Source organism: Volvox carteri, assembly GCF_000143455.1.
Source record: "Volvox carteri f. nagariensis unplaced genomic scaffold VOLCAscaffold_23, whole genome shotgun sequence".
Lineage (NCBI taxonomy): Eukaryota > Viridiplantae > Chlorophyta > Chlorophyceae > Chlamydomonadales > Volvocaceae > Volvox > Volvox carteri.
The window spans coordinates 636,447-656,672 of NW_003307566.1; the positions used below are offsets into that span (position 1 = coordinate 636,447).

The 20,226-nt window shown below is 58.0% G+C and overlaps 2 protein-coding genes across 2 annotated transcripts in view; both read right to left on the bottom strand.

Annotated features, from left to right (window-relative positions):
• Positions 1 to 11,585: 11,585 nt before the first annotated feature.
• On the bottom strand, positions 11,586 to 13,537 carry VOLCADRAFT_91886 (uncharacterized protein; the record flags this gene model as incomplete). The annotated part of the gene is made up of 3 exons (XM_002951375.1): positions 11,586 to 12,843; positions 12,963 to 13,073; positions 13,413 to 13,537. The coding sequence occupies 3 exons, from the start codon at positions 13,535 to 13,537 to the stop codon at positions 11,586 to 11,588; spliced, it is 1,494 nt and encodes a 497-aa protein (XP_002951421.1).
• Positions 13,538 to 16,669: 3,132 nt separating this feature from the next.
• VOLCADRAFT_117840 (uncharacterized protein) overlaps positions 16,670 to 20,226 on the bottom strand; it is a gene marked incomplete at both ends in the record, with an annotated part of 9,440 nt that continues 5,883 nt past the window's right edge. The window contains 4 exons of the mRNA XM_002951376.1: positions 16,670 to 17,365; positions 17,966 to 18,255; positions 18,757 to 18,909; positions 19,354 to 19,906. Coding sequence (XP_002951422.1) covers positions 16,670 to 17,365; positions 17,966 to 18,255; positions 18,757 to 18,909; positions 19,354 to 19,906 — 1,692 coding nt within the window. The remainder of the gene's footprint in view (positions 17,366 to 17,965; positions 18,256 to 18,756; positions 18,910 to 19,353; positions 19,907 to 20,226) is intronic.

A 20,226-nucleotide genomic window follows, 5' to 3' on the forward strand; every position in this document is an offset into this window, starting at 1 on the left:
CACCGCCGATGTTTGAATGGGGCGGGTGATGTTGAGGGAATGGGGGTGGATGCCGCCGCCGCCGCGGGCTGCTCCGGCCAATGACCCATGGGACACACATGCACGTGCTGCCGTACACAAGCGCGACCATCGCTGCGTTACAGGACACTGGCATCATGCACTTAGGTTGCACCATATCCCCGACAGTTATGGAAAAGCTAAGCGGTACTTGTGCCTCGGTGTGAAATTCTTTTTCCCCAACCGACAACGAACTCAACCGCATCACCCAACCAACACGTCCGCACTGAACCCAACCGCAACTGAACTACTCAATCCACCCAGGCCGCACTGCGGCGCGTGGAGGATGCGGACGATGTGGCGGCGGCTGCGGAGGCGGAGAAAGAGGCGGATGCGGAGCTGGATGAGTTCACCCGGGAGCCGCCAGCGGGGGCGCCTGGCGGGGAGGCTGGCGGGGATGGCGACGATGATGACAAGGACGAGGAGGGCGGTGGCGGCGCCGGCGGCGGCAAGGGCGGGAAGGAAGCGGACAAGGACGCGGATGAGGATGGCAAGGTGCGTTGGTGGGGCCGGGATGCGGTTGGTGTGTGGGTTTGGAGGGACGAGAAGCGGGTGTGAGAGTACGAGGGAGGGGAGGGGGTGTTGGGAGGAATCCGCGGGGTAGCAGAGCCCATATGGCGGCGACATAACGTTGCTGCGTACTTCTTCGTTCTCCGTAAAACGTCTCATGGCCGTGGGGGTAGGGTTTGCGTATTCACGGACGTCGTGCAAGACATTTACGGGTGCCGTACGGATCTCTACCACTCCGCACACAGACCGGCGGTTCGTCAGCGGCGGCGTTGCTGGGCGACATCGACGCGGATATGCTCAAAGCGCTGACGGCCGGAGGCGGCGATGACGGCGGCGCGTTGGTGGCTGGAGGCGGCGCCGGCGGCGCCGGCGGAGGAGGTGCTGGCGGCGGCGCCAGCGCGGCTGACATGCTCGCCCGGCTACAGACGGGACTGCGGCCTATTGAGCGATATGCGGTATGTAAACGGCTGCGAATCGGCGCGGAGTCAGTTGTTGGTTGAATACGTGAACCCGCCATCCGATGACCGCCAGGCGCCGCCGACCCTCTCACGTCTTGTTCGCGTTCTTCGGTCCCGTCAGAAACCTCTCTTTGGCCCTCTTCGCACATCTTCACACTCACACTCACACTCTCACACTCACACTCACACACACTCACACTCACACTCACACTCACACTCACACTCACACTCACACTCACACTCACACTCACACTCACACTCACACTCACACCACACTCACACTCACACTCACACTCACACTCACACTCACACTCACACTTACACTCACACTCACACTCACACTCACACTCACACTCACACTCTCACACTCACACTCACACTCACACACACACACTCACACATATACCCTCCAGGTCCGGTTGCTCGAGGACCTCAACCCCGTGGATATCGAGGCGGCCGCCAGCCAGGCCATTGAGGGGCTGAAGGACGAGGACTGGGAGCTGGACGCCATGCAGAAGCGGCAGGCGGAGGCGGACGAGGAGGCGGAGGCCAGTGACGAGGAAAAGCTGGTGCGTGGTGCTTGCGGTGGCGTGGAAGAGCTATGAGGGGTGTAGTGGTGTGTGAAGAGGTGGTGTGTGAAGAGGTGGTGTGTGAAGAGGTGGTGTGTGAAGAGGTGGTGTGTGAAGAGGTGGTGTGTGAAGAGGTGGTGTGTGAAGAGGTGGTGTGTGAAGAGGTGGTGTGTGAAGAGGTGGTGCGGTGCTCGCGGTGGGTTACGACCTCCTATCCTGCCCTCCTCCTGTCTCCCCCATCTCGCGGTTCCGGTGGGGGGGAAGGAGGCGGAGAGGACTCGTGATTCGTGTGGTACGTGGCTCGGTTTGCTGTCAGCCTCGCCTTTGCTCCCTTCCTCCCCCAAATACCACCATTACCACAGCAACGGAATACAATACACTAGACACATGACCAGCAACACTATCACCACCAAGACGACCCCGCCTGGGTTTCCCATTTCCTTTCCTTAACCACCATAACCGCAACCACCGCAACCGCAACCGCCACAACTAGAATTGTCACAACCGCAACCACCTAACCACCATCAGAATCACTGACTACGACCCCGTCGTCCTTCGCCCTTTGCAACACCCCGCAGGTGGAGGATTGGGATCGGGAGGCGGCGGATGAGGCATACCGCGAGTATGCCGTACTGGTGGAGGAGCATCTCAAGGTGCGGTGGGGTCGGGTGGGGTGGAAATGCGACACACACACACACACATACACAAACACACACACACACGAAAAGAAGCACGCACATGCACTATTCCTTACCACCATAGCTATAAACCTTGCATGACTTCAGGAAGCGGAGGCGGCCGAGGCGGCGGCGCAGGCCGCTTACGAAGCGGAGATGGCCCGGCGGGCGGCGCTGGCGGCGGAGAACGGCGGCGTGCTGCCCCCGGGGGAGGGAGGTCCTCTGCCCGGGGTTATGGGGGCTGCGGGGCCGGTCGGCGCGGCGGCAACTCCCGGTGGCGGCGGCGCGGGTGCGGTGGCCCCCGACGGCGGGCTGCTGTCAACCGGAAAGCCGCCTCCGAAGCGGGTGCGTTGGGGGTGCTTGGCGCGGACGGGTGACCTCCGTGTTGCGACTGCGTGACGTATATATCGTCATATATCGTCATATGTCGTCATATATCGTCATATATCGTCATATACGTATCTTCCCTGTGGGGGTGCATCGCTGGGTTCGTGGCTGGCTGTCAGCAGCGCACCACCGCGGTATGGCAGCGCCGCCCGTTCCTTGGACATCCCTGCCCTACGCATCTCCTCGTCTTCCTCTCCTCTCCGTTCCGCTTCTCCTCTCCCCAGCCGCTCCTTTCCTTTCCTTCCCTTTCTAGCCGCTCAACATCGCACATCGCACCCACCCAATCCTGCGACCTGCCAACCCACACACCCGGCCCATCGTGTGCAGCGCGGCCGGCCTCCAAAGCACCTCCAACAACAACATCAACAACAACATCAGCAAGAGAAGGAAAAAGACAAGGAGAAGGAGCGGGAGCGGGAGAGGGAGAGGGAAACCGCTTCGGCGTCGTACCAGGCGGCCGCCTTGTACGGTGCCGCTGGCGTCGGCCTACGCAAGCGTCGCGCTTCGGTGCCGGTGGGCGGTTATGCAGAGGATTCGGATGAGGACTTCCTCGACGAGGACGACGGCGCGGCCGCTGCTGCCGCGGCGGCGGCGGCGGCGTCTAAGCGGCCCAAATCCACGCCGCTGCCCATGACGGCCTTCCCTGTGGGCGGCGGCTTCGCCGCCGCCGACCACGCTGCCGCCGCCGGTGGTGGACTCGGCAGCGGTATCCCCGCTGCTGCCACCGCCGTGCGCGCCAATGGGCTGCCGGCCGCTAGTACGGCAGCCGGTGGCGGCGCGGCAGCCGCCGCGACTGCGGCAGCCGGCCGTGGCGGCAGCAGCTGGGTGGGGCCAGCGGACCCAGCGGCGGCGACGTCGCCTCCGCCGCTGTGGAGTCCGGCGTGGGACCCGGCGCTGTGCAGCGCAGTTGCGACGGTGATTGACCGCTCTCGTCAGCCGCCGACGGTGACGCCACTGAGCGGCATTCCTTGGCCAGCCGTGTACGAAGGCGTCCTGGCGGCCGTCCGCACCGCCGCCGGCGCCAGCGCGCCGCTCACGCCAGGCGCCGTCACTCCGGAGCGCTGCCGCCAGCGTTTCGCGCATCTGCTGGCGGCCTTCAGGCCGCACCTGGCGGCGGCGGGGGTGACGCCACCGCCGGCTGCCGCCGCTGGCGGCTTGAGCAGCAACAGCAGCATGGCGCTGGTCGGCAGTCTAAGGGAGCAGCTGTATACGGTGGTAGACGGCCTGAGCAAGGAGGCCCTTCAGACGCTCAACAGCTCGGTGACATCCATGCTTCGGCCCCAGCACCTGCTGTTCGGGCAACCGGCGGCCAACGGGTTGGTGTCAATGCTGCAGGTGTGTGGGTGTATGTGAGTTTTGAGGGGGGGGGAGGGTTACCTTGGTCTGCCCTGTGTGATTACCTGTGTTCTACGTGTCCTAGGCAAATCCGAAATACCAGGAGAGAAGACACAGGTGGTCGTATATGTACGCGTGTAGGTGTAGGTGTAGGTGTAGGTGTAGGTGTAGGTGTAGGTGTATCTGGGACGAGCGCGAGTCAAAAGATCGGTTCCAGCCACCACTGCCGCCTCTGCCCACTTCTGGCCACTGTGATATCCCGTTGTCGTTTCATTTTGTTTCACTTTTCCCCTTTTGGCACTCTCTCCCTCTCCCTCTCCCTCTCTCTTCTGTCGCAGCAAATCCTCCGCGGCCGTGGCACCGCGCGCTCCGGTCCCCCGGCGGTGGACCTCCTGATCAACCCCAGCGATGTCGATGCGCTGTTCGGAGTCGTCAGCCATTACCTCACCGCGTAAGTAATTTAAGGGACGTCGGGAGAAATCGAGAAAAAATGACTAGTAGTAGTGGTGGTTATGGTGGTGGGTGCTGGGGATGGGTCTGCATGGAAAATAGCTATGTAGACATGAAAGAAGAAAACTTGGGGGGGGGACAATATCAGTTTTTCAGACCTTTTCTTTTTTGTTTTTATCGATAATATAAGGAATAATTTTGCGATGGAAGAATTGGAATTTTGGAATTTGGAAGAATTGGAATTTCGGATGAGATGGATGGATCTGATTGTTTTGGCCCCCAATAAATTCACGTCATTCCTGTTCCGTGTGCAGGCACCCGGTTCCCGCCCCTGCGGAGGGCGCTGCGGACATCAAGCGACCCTACCGACGTAAGGGCGCCCTCGGGTCGGCGAGCGGCATGAGCGGGGCAGATGAGGGCGCGGAGGGTGAGGCACCAGCAGGACAGCAGCAGCAGCAGCAGCAGCGAGTGCAGCAGCAGTCGCCGCCACTACCGCCGCCTCAGCCGCCACCACCTCAGCCGCAGCAGCCGTTGCTGCAACCGCCGCTGCACCAGCAGCAGCAGCAGCAGGAACAATACCAGCACTCATCACCGCCGCTGCAGCAACAACAACAGCAGCAGCAGCAGCAGCAGCAGCAGCAGCAGCAGCAGCAACCACCACCACAGCAGCAGCATAACGCCATGCAGCCAGCGCTGCAGCAGCAGCAGCTTACGCAGGCGCAAGAGCATCCGATGCAACCGGGTTTTCAGCAACAGCAACAGCAACATCACCCTATGCAGCCAGGGCTGCAAATGCCTATGCAGGACCAACAGCATCTGCAACCGCAGCAACAGCTGCAACAGCAGTTTCAGCAGTTTCAGCCGCAGCAGCAGCAGCCGCAACCTCAGCAGCAATACCCGATGCAACTGTCCTTGCAACACTCCCAGCCTCAACCCCATGCGCAGCAGGCACCACAGCTGCTCCAGCCGCCGCAGCCGCAACATCAACAACATCAACAGCAACAACATCAACAGCAACAACATCAACAGCAACAACATCAACAGCAACTGCAACAGCAACACCAATCGCATTACCAATTGCAGCAGCACCAGCAGCACCACCCGCACCAGCAGCAGCAACAGCCCCAATCGCCAGAACTGCAGCAACTGCTACAGGCGATGCAGCCGCAAGCCCAGCCATACCAGCCCCCGGCCCAGCAGCAGCCTCCCCAGCAACCCCAGCAGCGGCTCTCCACGTCGCCCAATGCATCGACGACGCACGCGCAGCTGCTAGCAGCGCAGGTGCAGCTGGCGGCTGCACAGGCGCAGGTGCAGGCTCAAACACAGGCGCATTTACAAGGCCTGCAGGCGGCGTTGGGGCTGGCGCAACAGGTTGGGGGGCAAGGGGTAGGCGCATCTGGCGGTAGTGGCAGCGGAGGTGGAGGTCAGGCCGCTGGTGGCCAGGCGGGGTCGGCTGCGACGCAGCACAATGTGGCTATGGCGGCCGCGGCGACACTCCTGGCCGCGTTGACTGCGCAGTACACCGGTGGCACACTGCCGGCGGCGGCAATGGCAGCGACGGCAGCGCCGCCAGCAGCGGTGGCTGCACAGAATATAGGGGGATACGGGAATACGTACAATGGCGCGGCGCCGCCGCCGCCGCAGCAGCAGCAGTTGCAGCGGATGCAGCAGACGCAGCAGTCGACACAGCTACAACAACAGCAGCAGCAGCAACAGCAACAGCAGGAAGCACAGCACCAGCACCAGCAGATGCTGCAAATGTCCATGCAGCCAGGAATACAGGAGCCACAACAGCAGCAGCACCAGCAACAAGCGCAGCAGACACAGCAGCACTTGTATTCGCAGCCCGCCGCGACTATGGCCGCACCCTCGATGCACCAGCAACAGCCACAACAGCCGCAACAACAACAACAGCAACAACAACAACAGCAGCAGCAGCAGACCCAACAACAGTTATTGTACAATTACATGCTGCAGCATCAGCAGCAACAACAGCAACTGCAAGCTCAGCAAGCTCAGCAGCACCAGCACGAGCACCAGCACCTACCTGTGCAGCACAGTCAGTTGACTCTGCAGCAACAACTGCACATGTCACAGTTCCTGACGCGACCGCAACAGCAACAGCAACAGCAGCAGCAACAGCAACAGCAGCAGTATCAGGGTTACATGACAGGAATCGGGCAGTACCAGCAGCCTCCCCAGTAACGTCAAGACGTTCGTAGTTGATAGTCGCGCATTGCTTCTGGAGGCTCCAGCGTGTGTTGTAGCCGCAGCTGGGGGCTGGGGTCCGGTCAGGGAGCTTAGGGCAATGTCGCAAATGGCGATGCTTTGGGACGTGCGGGCATGCGGCCACGATTACAGGAAGTTGCATAGAAGGGCAAAACTGGTGCACATCTTTGGGGTATTAAAGAGGATTCTGTTGGGTATTAGAGAGGACGTTGTGGTTGGCAGAGGCGGTCGCCTTTCAGGGACTCGCGGCGCAGCTCCTCTCTCGTGCGCGTGCGCTGCTGCTGCTGCTGCTACTACTGCTACTGCTGATAATGATGATAATGATGATGATGATGATTATGATGATCGGGAGGCTGGACAGTTAGTCAAGTCATTTTGCTGTATTTCGGACGGCGGGGCATGTTGGCGAGCAGCTTGGGATTCCCATGGGAAAGAGGTAGAGACACGCGCACGCAATGACGGTGAAGCTGCTTCTTGGGTTTGGGGTGTATGTGCGTCAATACAGCGAGAGGAAGTGGAGCGGGACATCCTAGCGGGTTTATACTCGAGTGGGAATATATTGCGGGAAGCGTGCGCGAAGGGGACTTGTTGGACCCAGCAGCTACCAGCTAAGTTGTTTTGCGGTTTTTTTATTCTTTTTCTTTAGTTGGGCTGCTCAACGAGATTTCCGTGTGCAGTAGGTGGGTTGGGAAGCGGGCGAGGCCTGCCGGCAGCAGGAGTCGGCGCGCGGTGCTGGCGCCGCGGTCCTCAACCTGTGTTGAGTGGCACAGGGCACAGGCCGTGGAGGTGTGGTCGTTCTCGTCCTGGGTGATGGGAGATCTCGGGTATACACAGGACACAGCGTCTATCATTAGTCCAGCTAACGGGGTATTTAGGTAGAGCGGGGGGGTATTTCTCTCGTGTATCTTCCGGACCGTGACATTTCGAGGTTTTGGCTTGAATTGATTGAGGAAAAGCTGTGTTCATCACGAACGTTTGGCCAGCGATGGTGGTGGTCTGCAAATAGAGGACGATGGGCCGTCGTCCTTCCCGCCGCATGTACATATCTGCCCGTTACCGGTTATCTCATCTCTTTAATGGCGCAAACTGTGCAGCGGGCCGAACTGGGATCCAATGAAGAAGGCTTCGTTACATGTATTTGCGAGTTTGCGATGGCTAGGCGGGTGATTGTTGCAATGAACAAGCGCCACCGCATATCCACAGCGCTTCACCGTTTATATGTTAGCCCAAATGCGCATTGTGCTGGCATGCATGCACATAAGCCGCTAGCAGGGATAGTGGAGGCCTAGAAGTTGAGAATGTAGATGCACTGTTTGATGCGCAACGCTCCACAACGCTCCAGCATCGCATTCCAAGCGTACCATATTGCGTTGCTTCTAGCATGAATATGCCACGGCGGACTTTCAAGCTGTCCCCGGTGGTCGTTTTACCCCTTTACCCCCCGCACAACCCTAACAAGTGCGAAGGTGCCCTTCCACTGGACAAAGGAGTGTGATACTGCCTTTCAGGGTGTGAAAGATGCCTTGACAAACGCACCAGTATTAAAACTCCCTGAGCTTGACAAACCCTTCGTAGTTTGGTCTGATGCATCGCTGCATGGCACTGGCGCTGTCTTGTTACAAGACGACCGACCAGTTGCTTATACAAGTCCAAAATTCAGCAGCGCGGAATACAATTATTCCACTACAGATCAAGAATGCTTGGGCACAGTCCTGGCAATGGAAGAATGGCGTTGTTACTTGGAAGGTGCGAGTCATGTCACCCTAGTAACGGACCATCAACCTTTGGTCTATCTGCAAGAGCAGAAAAGCGCTGATAAACTTTCCAGAAGGCAAGCTCGATGGTTGGAACGATTGTCTCGATTCCAGTTCACTTGGGAGTACTGACCCGGACGGATTAATGTCGCAGACCCTATTAGTCGGGTTCACGACACGGTGCTTAATGTGCTCACGGCCTCGCTGGCGGACGGCGACTTGGGACACCGAATCAAAAGCGGGTACGACGGTGATCCGAACCTTGCTAAAAATAAGGTAGCCAAGCTGCAGTTAAAACGAAGGAATGGATTCTGGTATCGGGGAAACCAGCTCTATGTTCCTCACAACGCTGAACTGCGAAGAGACATCTTGACAGAGTATCATGATGTCCCCTACGCAGGCCACCGCGGTATTGACCGCACCAAACAAGCGATCGCACAAACATATTGGTGGCCAGGGCTTGACTCAGACGTTAAAGAACACGTCAAAGCATGCCCTCATTGTCAGCGTAACAAAGCAACAAATGCTAAGCCGGGTGGATTACTGCAGCCCCTTCCCATTCCAACGGAGGTGTGGGAAAGCGTGACAATGGATTTGGTTACGCAGCTACTGACATCCCGCAATGGGCACGATGCGATTGTAGTGTTCGTGGACCGGCTGAGCAAAATGACGCACTTTGCTCCCACACACACAACCGCTACAGCTGAAGATGTAGCCCGCCCCTTTGTGGCTACCGTCTTCAGGCAGCACGGCCTTCCAAAGAACATTATTTCAGACCGGGACTCTCGCTTCATAAGCAATTTCTGGAAGGAAACATTTCGCCTGTTGGGCACCCACCTCTATATGAGCACAGCTTTTCACCCCCAAACAGACGGGCAAACGGAACGCATGAATCGCGTTCTGGAAGAGACACTAAGGCACTACATATCACCCACTCAAGATGATTGGGATGAGCATTTGCCACTGATTGAGTTTGCCATAAACAACTCAAAACAGAAGGCAACGGGCCCTTTTCCCTGAATGGTGTTCGGCAACCACGTGTTCCGGTTGACCTTACCTAAACACCAAGGTGCCTGCCGCTCAGAAGCAAGAAGCGATGCTTCGCGAGCGTATAAGCAAAGCTAAAAAGTGTCTCTTGGCTGCGCAACAAGTCCAAAAGGACGACGCCGACATGCATAGGCGTCCAGTGCGTTACGAGGTTGGGCAGAAAGTTCTGTTAAGTACCAAAAATATTACACTAAAAACCTCTGGAACCAAGAAGCTGATGCCCAAGTTCATCGGCCCATACACGGTTGTCGCTCGCGTGGGCGAAGCTGCGGTAAAACTGGACTTACCGGCGGCCTCCCGCCTACACCCGGTCTTCCACGTCTCTTTGTTAAAATTGTACAAAGACGACGTAAAGCGACAGCCACCGGCGCCACTCGTCATTGAGGGTGAGCCGTATTTTATGGTCGAAGCCATTGTCGACCATCGCAATGTTTCAGTCCGAGGACGACGTGGAAAGACACGTCGAGAGTATTTGATTAAATGGGAAGGTTACGACTCTAGTCATAATACCTATGAACCAGAGGAATCCCTTCGCCAGTCTACCCCCTTGGCTGAATCCATCGACGAATACCCCTTGCCTGTTAACCCTATTTCGATAAACAACTCCGCTAAAAACTCTAAAAAACCTAACAGTCAAACGCAACCTACGAACGCTTAATAAGGCCACCCTAGCGCCATCTATAGCCCATCTTACAACCTCTAGACCTGCTAGATCGCCAAACTGCACCTTCCTGCAGACACATAATTCACCCTCTTGAACTCCTCTTAACATGCTCCCGCGATAGCTACGTGTCAAGATTGCGCCCGCAGCTTGGGATATGGCCGCACCAAGAACATCTCGGACTGCGCCCCCTTCACACGTTCGTGATGCCATCGCATCCATTCATCATTCGATACCGCATCTCAACGATGCAGGATTTTCACTAATCCTAATGACAACACAGCTACCTAGGAAATTGTGATCGTAAAAGGACCTGCCGTACAGAAAACTCCTACTTAATATTAGAAAAAATCATCCCCAAATAAGTTGGGATTGCGACCCCTTATCATGCTTCACACCAACACAAACTTTCGCTTGCATACACACACACATGTGCACAAGCACAATTATATACGCGCAAACGTTTGGTGTCGACCCCGTCCTTCGTACCTGCGAAGTGGGGTTTCAGCACCTCCTGTGCAGACACGAGCGAATAAAGTACGTGAAGAGAGTGTCTGAAACGAAGCCGAAAACAGAAACGCACTTTTGAGTCCACCGTAATCCAGTGGACCCGTGAAAAAGCGCCGTTCGGCAATTTTGTGGCGGCTGCGGCCAGACCCGAAGATGTGTGTGATTACGTGTGATATATTCAATTGGCGGAGGAGATAGCGGTAAAACACCTGCGGCGCACAAACTATACCCCATACGAGGTATAGTATACGGGATATATGATGATCTAACCTCCGAATATGCACGCGTGGCGCCTGCGCCGTGCTGAACAACAAAAATAAACTTGTCCACCTGCCTAGCCCGAGCATCACACAGCCATCCCTACAAAACATGACACAAAGCTAACTAGACCTGCTTCCCTCCGTAATCGTAGCATGGCCAGGGATGCAACACATAGCAGAGGATTTGCAACGTTCCGACCTCTTAAGTCCTAAATGTTTACATGTTAAAAATCTGCCCTCACAGCTTTTTCCCCCAAGCGAACACACTGCCACACGCAGGGCGCAAAGCTGCAGTTCGTTAGGCTGTTAGACCTTAACATCACTACTGTGTTACGTCCTCAGTGAAGCTGTATATCCCCACACTAAGAACGGCACAAAGTCACACTCCCCGATGGAGCTCAAAACAGTGCGCAGTCAAGTTCCGACCTATCATCATCTCCAGGTATTCCCGTCATTCCAACTCCGCCAAAACACTTCTCCAACCCGCCACCACCGTTTCCATCGCCCCATCAGATTTAGCATTAACATCAACAAACTACATAGCATTATCCATCAACCCAAGCCGCACTGCGGCAAGCCAAGCGACACCATCTTCTAGAACAGCGACATAAGAAGCCAACAGCGGAATCCGACGAAGAGGCCAGCTTAAAAACCCCGAACACCCCTTACCTCCCATCCCCCTCAGCACCACACTCCCGGGCCGCTGAGGCTGGCCTGCAGGACGACACGGCGATTTTCCCGCCGTACATCATCCAGCGTAGCCCCTTCCTGCGTCTTATCACCCTCCATTTCCCGCGCCTCCCAAGGGAACCGCCGCAGGGAGGGGCTCCTCCGAGCCTCTTGCAGCAGGCCCGTAGCTGTAGCAGCAGGTCTCCTCGGTCCGGAGACCGGCATTAGCGGGGAAGGAGGTGATGGGCCGCCGCCGCCGCCGCCGCCGCCAGCGGGGCCTGAGGCATACCATGAGGCGGCTTCAACTGCGGGGATATCGGAAGCCTCTCTAAGTGCTAGTCGTCTGCCATTGTACCGTTGCAGGTTAGCGGGCTGTGGTCGGTGGTGGTGGGGAAAGTGGGGGTAGTCGTGATTTGGCGGGACTAGCTCTGATAGGCAGGTCGATAGCGCTCGTGACGTGGCTGCCGAAAATGGTGTGGCCATGGCGGTGCCAGCTGTTGTGGTCCCGGGGTTTTGACCAGCCGCCGCAGCCGACAGCCGACAGCCGACAGCCGACGATGAAGCCGGTTGCGGTTGTTCCCGTCGCTGGTGCTTGTGCTGCTGCGGCTGTCCTTGGTACTCCTGCTGCCCTGTCGCCTGATGCTGTTGCTGGTGTTGCTGAGGCCCAACCCGGCCATGCATGTTTGCTAGGAGGCTCCTCACGTAACACACAGCTTGATTGGCCCCGGATGAAATGGTGATTGCGCACACAGGGACGTCATCGGCATTACGGATGCGACGCGGAGTCTGCGCCGTGCGCAGGGCCGCCCTTGTGAAGTCTTCTTGGAGCCGTTGCTGACGGATGCTGGCATCAATAGTAAGCCGAACGCCGGTGCTGGCAGTTGGCGAAGTAGTCAGGAAAGAAGAATCATTGCCGTCGCGGGGCTCAGCGAGGAAACCGTGGGAACTCAAGGGAGTGATGGACTTCAAGGATCCCGTTGGAGAAGTGGTGGGGGAAGCGCCGGTGTTAAGCAGCGGGGACCAGGTTTCGCTGCGGCGCGATGTCGACGCTATTGGCGTCGTTGGAGTCCGGAAGCATGGGCAGGTTGAGGTGTTGTCGGCCTCGCGGAAGGTGGTGAAGGAGCCCGTTGCCCAGTCGTGGTTATTGAACGGAGATGAGGCCGAAACAAAATCGCCCCATTCCTCAGAACCATCTTCCTCAAGATCCTCAGACCTGTCCAGCTGCAACGACTCACAGTATGGAAGCTCTTGAGATGTTGGGAATAGCCTCCTGTTCGTGGCATAAAGGGCAACTCGTCAATTGTTTGATAGGTCAGTCTCATGGCGAGTCGTTCGGCTGACCGCCATGATGCACGAGAAATCTACTTCCCATGGATGCGAATCACTCACCACGTATTGGACTCCGCCCTTAGACAGCGTGCCTTCCGCTTTTCCTCATTGTAGACGATGGTCCATAGGTCCTTATGAAAATAGTATGCTGCCTTCCTGAAGACCGAGCCCCTGCAAAACTCAAAACACGGAGGGGAGTGTGAGTCATGCATTCACGGCTTTCGATATACTTGGCCTAAGAATAGTATTGAAGGATGGCATGCCCAGAATTCTGAAATTGGAAGAATCAGTTTCAACTACCCAGGATGCGTGCCTTTCGGAGCGCGGGGCGGAGCTGAGCGGGCATTCCGAAGCGTGTGCCCTGGTGATCACTGCCAAATGAACTTCCAAACCGAAAGATTAAGTGTTATCGCTAATCTCTGCTAAATTGTGCTTCACAACGGGTCCGATTAGGGTTTGCAGCACCCGAACAACAAAAGGCAAGCGCATCCTTGGAAGGCCCCAACTTACACAGCTGGAGTCCCAGATCGCACGTTCTCCTTTGTTAGCCTCCCCTGCAGATTTCCGTAGATTTTTGAAGAGCCGATGATGGAGCCTTCAGGCGTTACCCAGACGCACTGAGTGGACTTAAGCATTGCAATTTGCAAGCATCAGGTTCTTTTACTTCTGAACTTAGGGCAGGTATAGAATATGTTGCAAGAGGCCTTTCAGCTACAATACGTTGTCCGCATCCCGTGCTGATGTACATCAAAGGTTTTGCAAGCTACGGCAAGGGAAACTGCGCGAACACCAGTTATCTGTTGGGAAACCTGTACAAAAACTGTTAGCTTTGTAGACATGATGGCCGGATAAGCGACATACCAACTTGACACGGTCTGTGCTAAGGAAGCCGTGAACCGGTGTTATAACTACGCCGTAAGCCGGGCATTCATTTCTGCTCAAGCATTTTCCACTGCACTACTTCTGAGCCATATTGCGCTTGTAAGCAGTGCTCCGACCACAAACCCCATTTGATGCGGCTTTGGTGCTTGTGCTCCTGAAGTTGGCTTTGCCTATTAAGCCTTTCAAGCGTTCCGTCCCAAGGACTTGGCCGCGCGAGCGCACAGACTGGGAATTCCAGCGTCAATCTCAGCGTCCATTATTAAAAATGTTGCCTAGCCCGCGCGATTTCCAACACTTCCTCCCCACAGCAGACATCCCCACCCAGCATGCGCTCCTACGCCCACTTCCACGTCCCCTACTTCTACACCCAAGCAGCATCCAAAGCGCTGATAATGCCGTGGATGCCGCTCCCTTTCCCTTCGCAGAAACCACGCGAGCTGACGGAGCCCCGGCCCCGCCCGATGCCGATGCCGATGACCCTCATGCTACCGGTCCGCCAGCTCTCTCGGAAACTGCCAGCACCTCCTTGCGATGATTCTGTTTTTAAGACTTTATTCACTCGGGTGAATCAGCAACAACCAAAAAACAGACATGCCCGTGCCAAATAGACTCTCTACTCATTGACCCATATGGCTAAATTACTCGCTTCGCAGCAACCTTCCCATCCCTCAACCCCCGCAACACACCCACAATCATACATACACCCGAGTCACAGCCGCAGTCACAGCTCCCCCCCCCTTACTGCTTGTATGCGCATCGAAACACCTGGGCCCACTCGAGCATCACAAAGCGCGTGGTGACCAACCCTATCTAATCCGGACTGGGCTATGCGTTTCCGCGACCACGTGGACATGTACGCGAATTTTCCCACGGACCAAATGAAACGTGGAAACTCCCTTTTATGACATCTTCCTCGAGGACGCTTCCTCGAGGAGCTGTCAACAGAACACTTGTAACTCAAAGATCAAGAGAGAGATCAAGAAGAGCACACAAGAGCAGTATGGCTTGGGACAGCGTGCGGAACCGGGCCTCATGCAAAGCGTGCAAAGTATTGTGTCCCCCGGCCTTGCTTCCACCATATCATGCGTCTCGCCCTATAAGTACTCGAGATGCCATTTGTGTACAGAGGCGCCTTACAAGCCCGTTAGTTGGTTGGTTGGCCCTTCGGCCACGTCGTCTACTAGACGAGAAGCAGATCCAAAGGGTGTTGTCAGCCGGTTATGACCACGCAGCCCAGTCTCCGGAACCTGAAGTGGACTTCATCACGCATGGACAATCAATCCCTGTGCTGTACAACCCGCATACCACATCGCTGCCGCCTGTGCAGATCATGGTCATAAAGGCATATGCACTGTCAGTGGGTCAGCGGGTCAGCGGTCGCTGCACCTTCACACTCCCTCGCTCGTTCCCCACCTCTTCCTGTGCCTGCCTGCCGTGTAAGACGTGCCTTCCAAAAAGGATAAAGTGCTCCCAAAGAGGATTAAAAAATGTCGCCACCAGCACCACCAGCACCGATAACATTACCAAACATATTACCAAAGACGTCGAACCGACCATATACACACCAGCTAAAAAGATAGAGACTTCATAGCGCCGCAACGCCCTGATGACGTCGTTGTAGCCTCGAAATTCCGGACCCCGACCAGGCAACTCGACGACGGAGGGCTTTCCTTCACCTTTCTTTTCTCTCAATCCTCTCGCCTTTCTCTTGATGCGCCCGGCTCAGCTCAGCCTATGGCCCTCCAAACAGCCTGTACGGGATTTCACGTACGACACCTATATACCTGTGCTCGGAGCCATGCAGGACGTGCAAAACCCGCCTCCGGCTGGGGATATGAAGATCTTCGCATGAAGAGATAAGACGACCGCCTTTCAAGTCGAGGGAGGGAGGACGCACAGGACAGCGCGGCGACCCTCCCACCACCGACACCCCTTCTTTTTCTCTCTCCCCTCCCTCCCCCCCCCCCTTCCCTTCCCTCCCCATTCCCCGTACATTTCCGTGACACACTACCCACGTCATCACCACGTCATCACCACGCACTTAACCTGAATATGCATCCATTCCGCCAACCAATTCACCAGCCAACGAACAGATTACATTACCAACCTGAGCTCCATTCTTCCTCAAGGCCTTATCAACCCAGATGAAAAACAATGCGACGCGGGAAACAACACGCCACGCACCTACCTCACAAACCTTAGCAAGGGAAACAGCCTGTCGTCGAGTCTTCGACCAATATACGACAGCCAGCCGGCCCCTCTACAGAACCACAGATCTGGTCACATCGCTGCCGCCGCCACCACCATAAACACCACCAGCAACCCACCTCCTCATCCTTGCCTCAGGCCGCGGCCAAAGCACGTCCCGACTTTGGGAGAGGAGCCTGAATTCAGAAATATAATCAAATCCTGTTTTACAAAGGCTGCACCGTTAGTGACACGACACCGCCAAGGAGGCGGGAGAGGGGATGCCGCAGAGAAACAAAAGGTGTCTCAACCACGGAACCCCAGAGCACAGTAAGGGCGCGCTTTCCGCATCAAGTCAGTTGACATTATTTTGCTTCTTCCTGCACCATCATCGCATGGTTTACCTTCCCACCCAAAACAAATGCATACACACTGGTTCTACAGAGCTCCGGAACCCACTCATTTTCGTGTACGTGCAAAGCAGTATGGGATCGCACCATCATCTATGCGACGGGTAGCTAAAATACGTGCGTTCGTGTGCGTGCGCGTGTGCGAGTGAGTGTGTATATGTATGTATGCATGTCTGTATGTATGTATGTGCATACGGTACAGCTCCCCACGGGGGTTATCATACCCCACGGCGCGACATCTCATCTCGACGCAGCAACACACAAGGCTGGAGTACACTCTGAGTGCGCTCAGAGCGCCACACGGTCCCCAGTATCAGACCTGAGCGCCGCCGCCGCCGCCGCCGTAGCAGCCGCCGCGGTTGGGGCAGCCGCCGCGACGACGCCAACACCAACACGTACACCGGGCCCTACAAGACCAGATACCCGGCGCCGCCGGCGGAGAGCTCCCCCCGCGTCCAAGGACCCTACAGCAGCAGCGCAACCACCAGAAGGGAGAAAACCGACACCAACACCGTCGCCCAACGCCAGCAGCGGCCCTAGACGGCTGCTGACGCCATACCGGCGGCGATTGACGGCATTGGCGGCGGCGCCGGGACCGCTAATGCAGCCCCAAACAGTACAGCAGGATCTGGTGTTGCCGCCACCGCCGCCGCCGCCGCAATGCCGTGCATGACCACGCGCATGAGGGGCCTGGATTGCCGGCGCCGGCTCCGCCGCCGCTGCGGCAGAGGCGGCTGTGGAGACATCGCGACCCACGGGTCCCCGGACATGTACCGGACCTCTCGCCGCCCCTCCGTTCCCGTCCGCTGCTTTCCCCGCCTCCTCCCCCTCCTCCTCCTCCACTTGGTCAGATGATCGCTGTTGCGCCTGATGAGGCTTGGCCTGATGGCCCTGTGGGCCCCCTGGAGGAGCCTCCATCGCCACCACCTCCGAGCGCTTGCGGTCGTTGCCACTACCGTGCTCGTGGTCGTGATCACCGCCGCCCTCGTGTTCGTGGTGATGTTCGTGGTGGTGGCCGTGGTGATGGTCGTGATGGTGGTCGTGGTTGTGATGACAATCACTGTGATGGTTGTTGTGATGGCCGTGACCTCGGTCTTGGCCTCGGTGCTGGGCTTGACCTTGGTGGGCTCCACCGCAGCACGCCCGCACCTGCGCCTTGCCACCATTGCTGCTGTAACTAGGCCCGTGGTCATGATCATGATCATGGTGATGATCATGGTGGTGATGATCATGGTGATGATGACCATGGTGATGATGGTGGTTGTGGTTATGCGGTTCCGGAGCCGCTAGGTCACACAGCCCCCGCCACACCTCCGCAAGCGCCGCCCGGGGGCCGAATTTAACGCCGCCAACGACAGCACCAGTCCCCGCCGCCGCCGCCGCCACCGCCGCCGCTCCCACCTCCGGCCCTGTTCCCGGCCCTTCTGCCCCCTCCGGGAGTAGCAGTCTCAAGCTGTTGAGCGCTACAGCCAGCGTGGATCCCTCGTGCAGCAGTACGGCAAGCCAGAGCGGGAAAAACCCAGCTACTGTGGGGAGGGTGGCGAAGACCATGGACGCCAGGGCCAGGGTGAGGTTCTGATGTACCACCGCCCGCGTGCGGTGCGCCAGCCGCAGCAGCCAGGGCAGCGCCGCCGCCCCCTGGCCGTTCAGCACGACCACATCGGAGGCGGCCGCCACCAGGTCCCGGGGGGAGGAGGCCACGGCGACTCCCACATGGGCCGCGGCAAGTGCGGGCGCGTCGTTGATGCCGTCACCCATCATCAACACCGCGCCACCGCCGGCGCCGGCGCCGGCAGGGCTGCTGCTGCTGCTGATACTGCCAGGACCTTCGGCTCTTCCGAAGAGAAGGGCGGTCAGGGGACTCCGACCTTTTTCTGGGGGAGGGACGGGTGTGATGATGCAGCGCGGTGGTGTTGGTGGTGTTGGTGGGAGGAGGCAGTAGCAGTAGTGGTGGTGAGGATGCATGAAGGAAGGAAGGAAAAAGGGCGAAGGAAGAGGGCGAGGGCCGAAAAGGGGCGATGGTGAGAGAGCGGCAAGGGGCGCTGGACGCCATTCCCCCAAGCAAGCACTCACCAATCAAGGTAAGCAAGCAATTATGGATGTACAGCTGGTTTTGGACCCCTGACCTGAGCTGTATGCAGGTCTGCATGCCTGTCTGTCTGCCTGTCTGTTTGTATATATGTCTGTCTGCCTGCCTGTCTGTATGTATGTATGTGAGGGAAGAGGAGCGAGAGGGCCCTGCCCGGGGGCCCCCTTCGGCGATAGCAAGCTCGGTCCTGAGGGCCCCAACATCCCCGGCCACACCTATACATACACACATACACACACTCTCTCTCTCCCCGCCTCCACACCCGACCCGCTCCCCCACGTGCCACCTGCTTCCGCCTCCTCCCTCCGCTGCTGCAGTTCCCTCAGATGCCGCTGCTCCTGCTGCACGAACTGCAGCTTATCTTGCGGCAACATGGCAGCCCGGTACTCGGAGATTGCCAGACCTCCGGCCACGGAGGCGGCCACGGCGGGGTTGTCACCTGCACGAGGGGGGTTTGGAGGCGGGTTTGGAGGAGAAGCAATGCAGAGGGTATGTGCACAGCACATGAAGTCGTACTGTGATAATGTTACCATGGGTGATCTATGATGACTCAGTGGCGCATGCTGCACAGGCGGCCTGGTTGAGTATTGCCGTACAGACCAACCGTGAAGGCATTATACCCGGAGAGCGCATATATATACCCGGGGGTCGTTCAAGTGACCCGGGAGTCAGCTCGTAGCTTGGGGGTACGTTGCGCCTGATGGAAATGGGTATCAACGTGGGTATCAACGAATGAATGAACTGACCACCACCACCGAGTCAACTTTATATATATGTATATATATATATAATATATTACCCGTTTTTCGCTAATTTTGATAGCGCTGCATTGTCCCTACCACCAACCAGCACCCACACACAGAAAGAACCCCCCCCCACGCACCCGTTAACATCACCACACGCAGTGCCGCCGTTGCCCCCGACGGCGGCGGCGGCGCCGCCTCATCAGCTCCGACACGCTCCCCACGTCGTCGCCGCCAGCTGCCATTCTGCAGCGCCGCTACGGCCTCACGCACGCCGGGCCGCACCACGTCCTCAAAGCAGAACAGCGCAACCCGCGGGTCGCCTACGGCAGTGCCGCCGCCGCCGCCGCCGCCGCCACCGGGAGTCAAACCTACCCCAGCGGCAACCGACCCATCGGCCATTGACGTAGGCGCCGCCAGCGGCGTCACCACCAGCAAGCTGATCGCCTTGACCGCCGCAGCCGCTGCTGCTTCCCCAGCGGCACCGCCTACTCGGTCGCCGCCGACATCGCTGCGCGCGAGTACGGCCCGCAGCCGCGATACGGCGGTCTGTGCCGCTGCCTCCGCCTCCGTCGCCGCTGCGGCCCTGACGGCGTCCGCCAGTGCCTGCTCCGCAAAGTCTCTGGAGCCGAAGGCTACGTGGAAGGCGCGGCCTCGGAGGCGGCACACGGCCCTCACCCCCGACCCAGGTACCTGCGAACAAATGATGAGCGGATCAGGCGGTGAGGGGATCAGGCGGTGAGGGGATCAGGCGGTGAGGGGATCAGGCGGTGAGCGGATCAGGCGGTGAGGGGATCAGGCGGTGAGCGGATCAGGCGGTGAGGGGATCAGGCGGTGAGCGGATCAGGCGGTGAGGGGATCAGGCGGTGAGGGGATCAGGCGGTGAGCGGATCAGGCGGTGAGGGGATCAGGCGGTGAGGGGATCAGGCGGTGAGGGGATCAGGCGGTGAGGGGATCAGGCGGTGAGGGGATCAGGCGGTGAGGGGATCAGGCGGTGAGGGGATCAGGCGGTG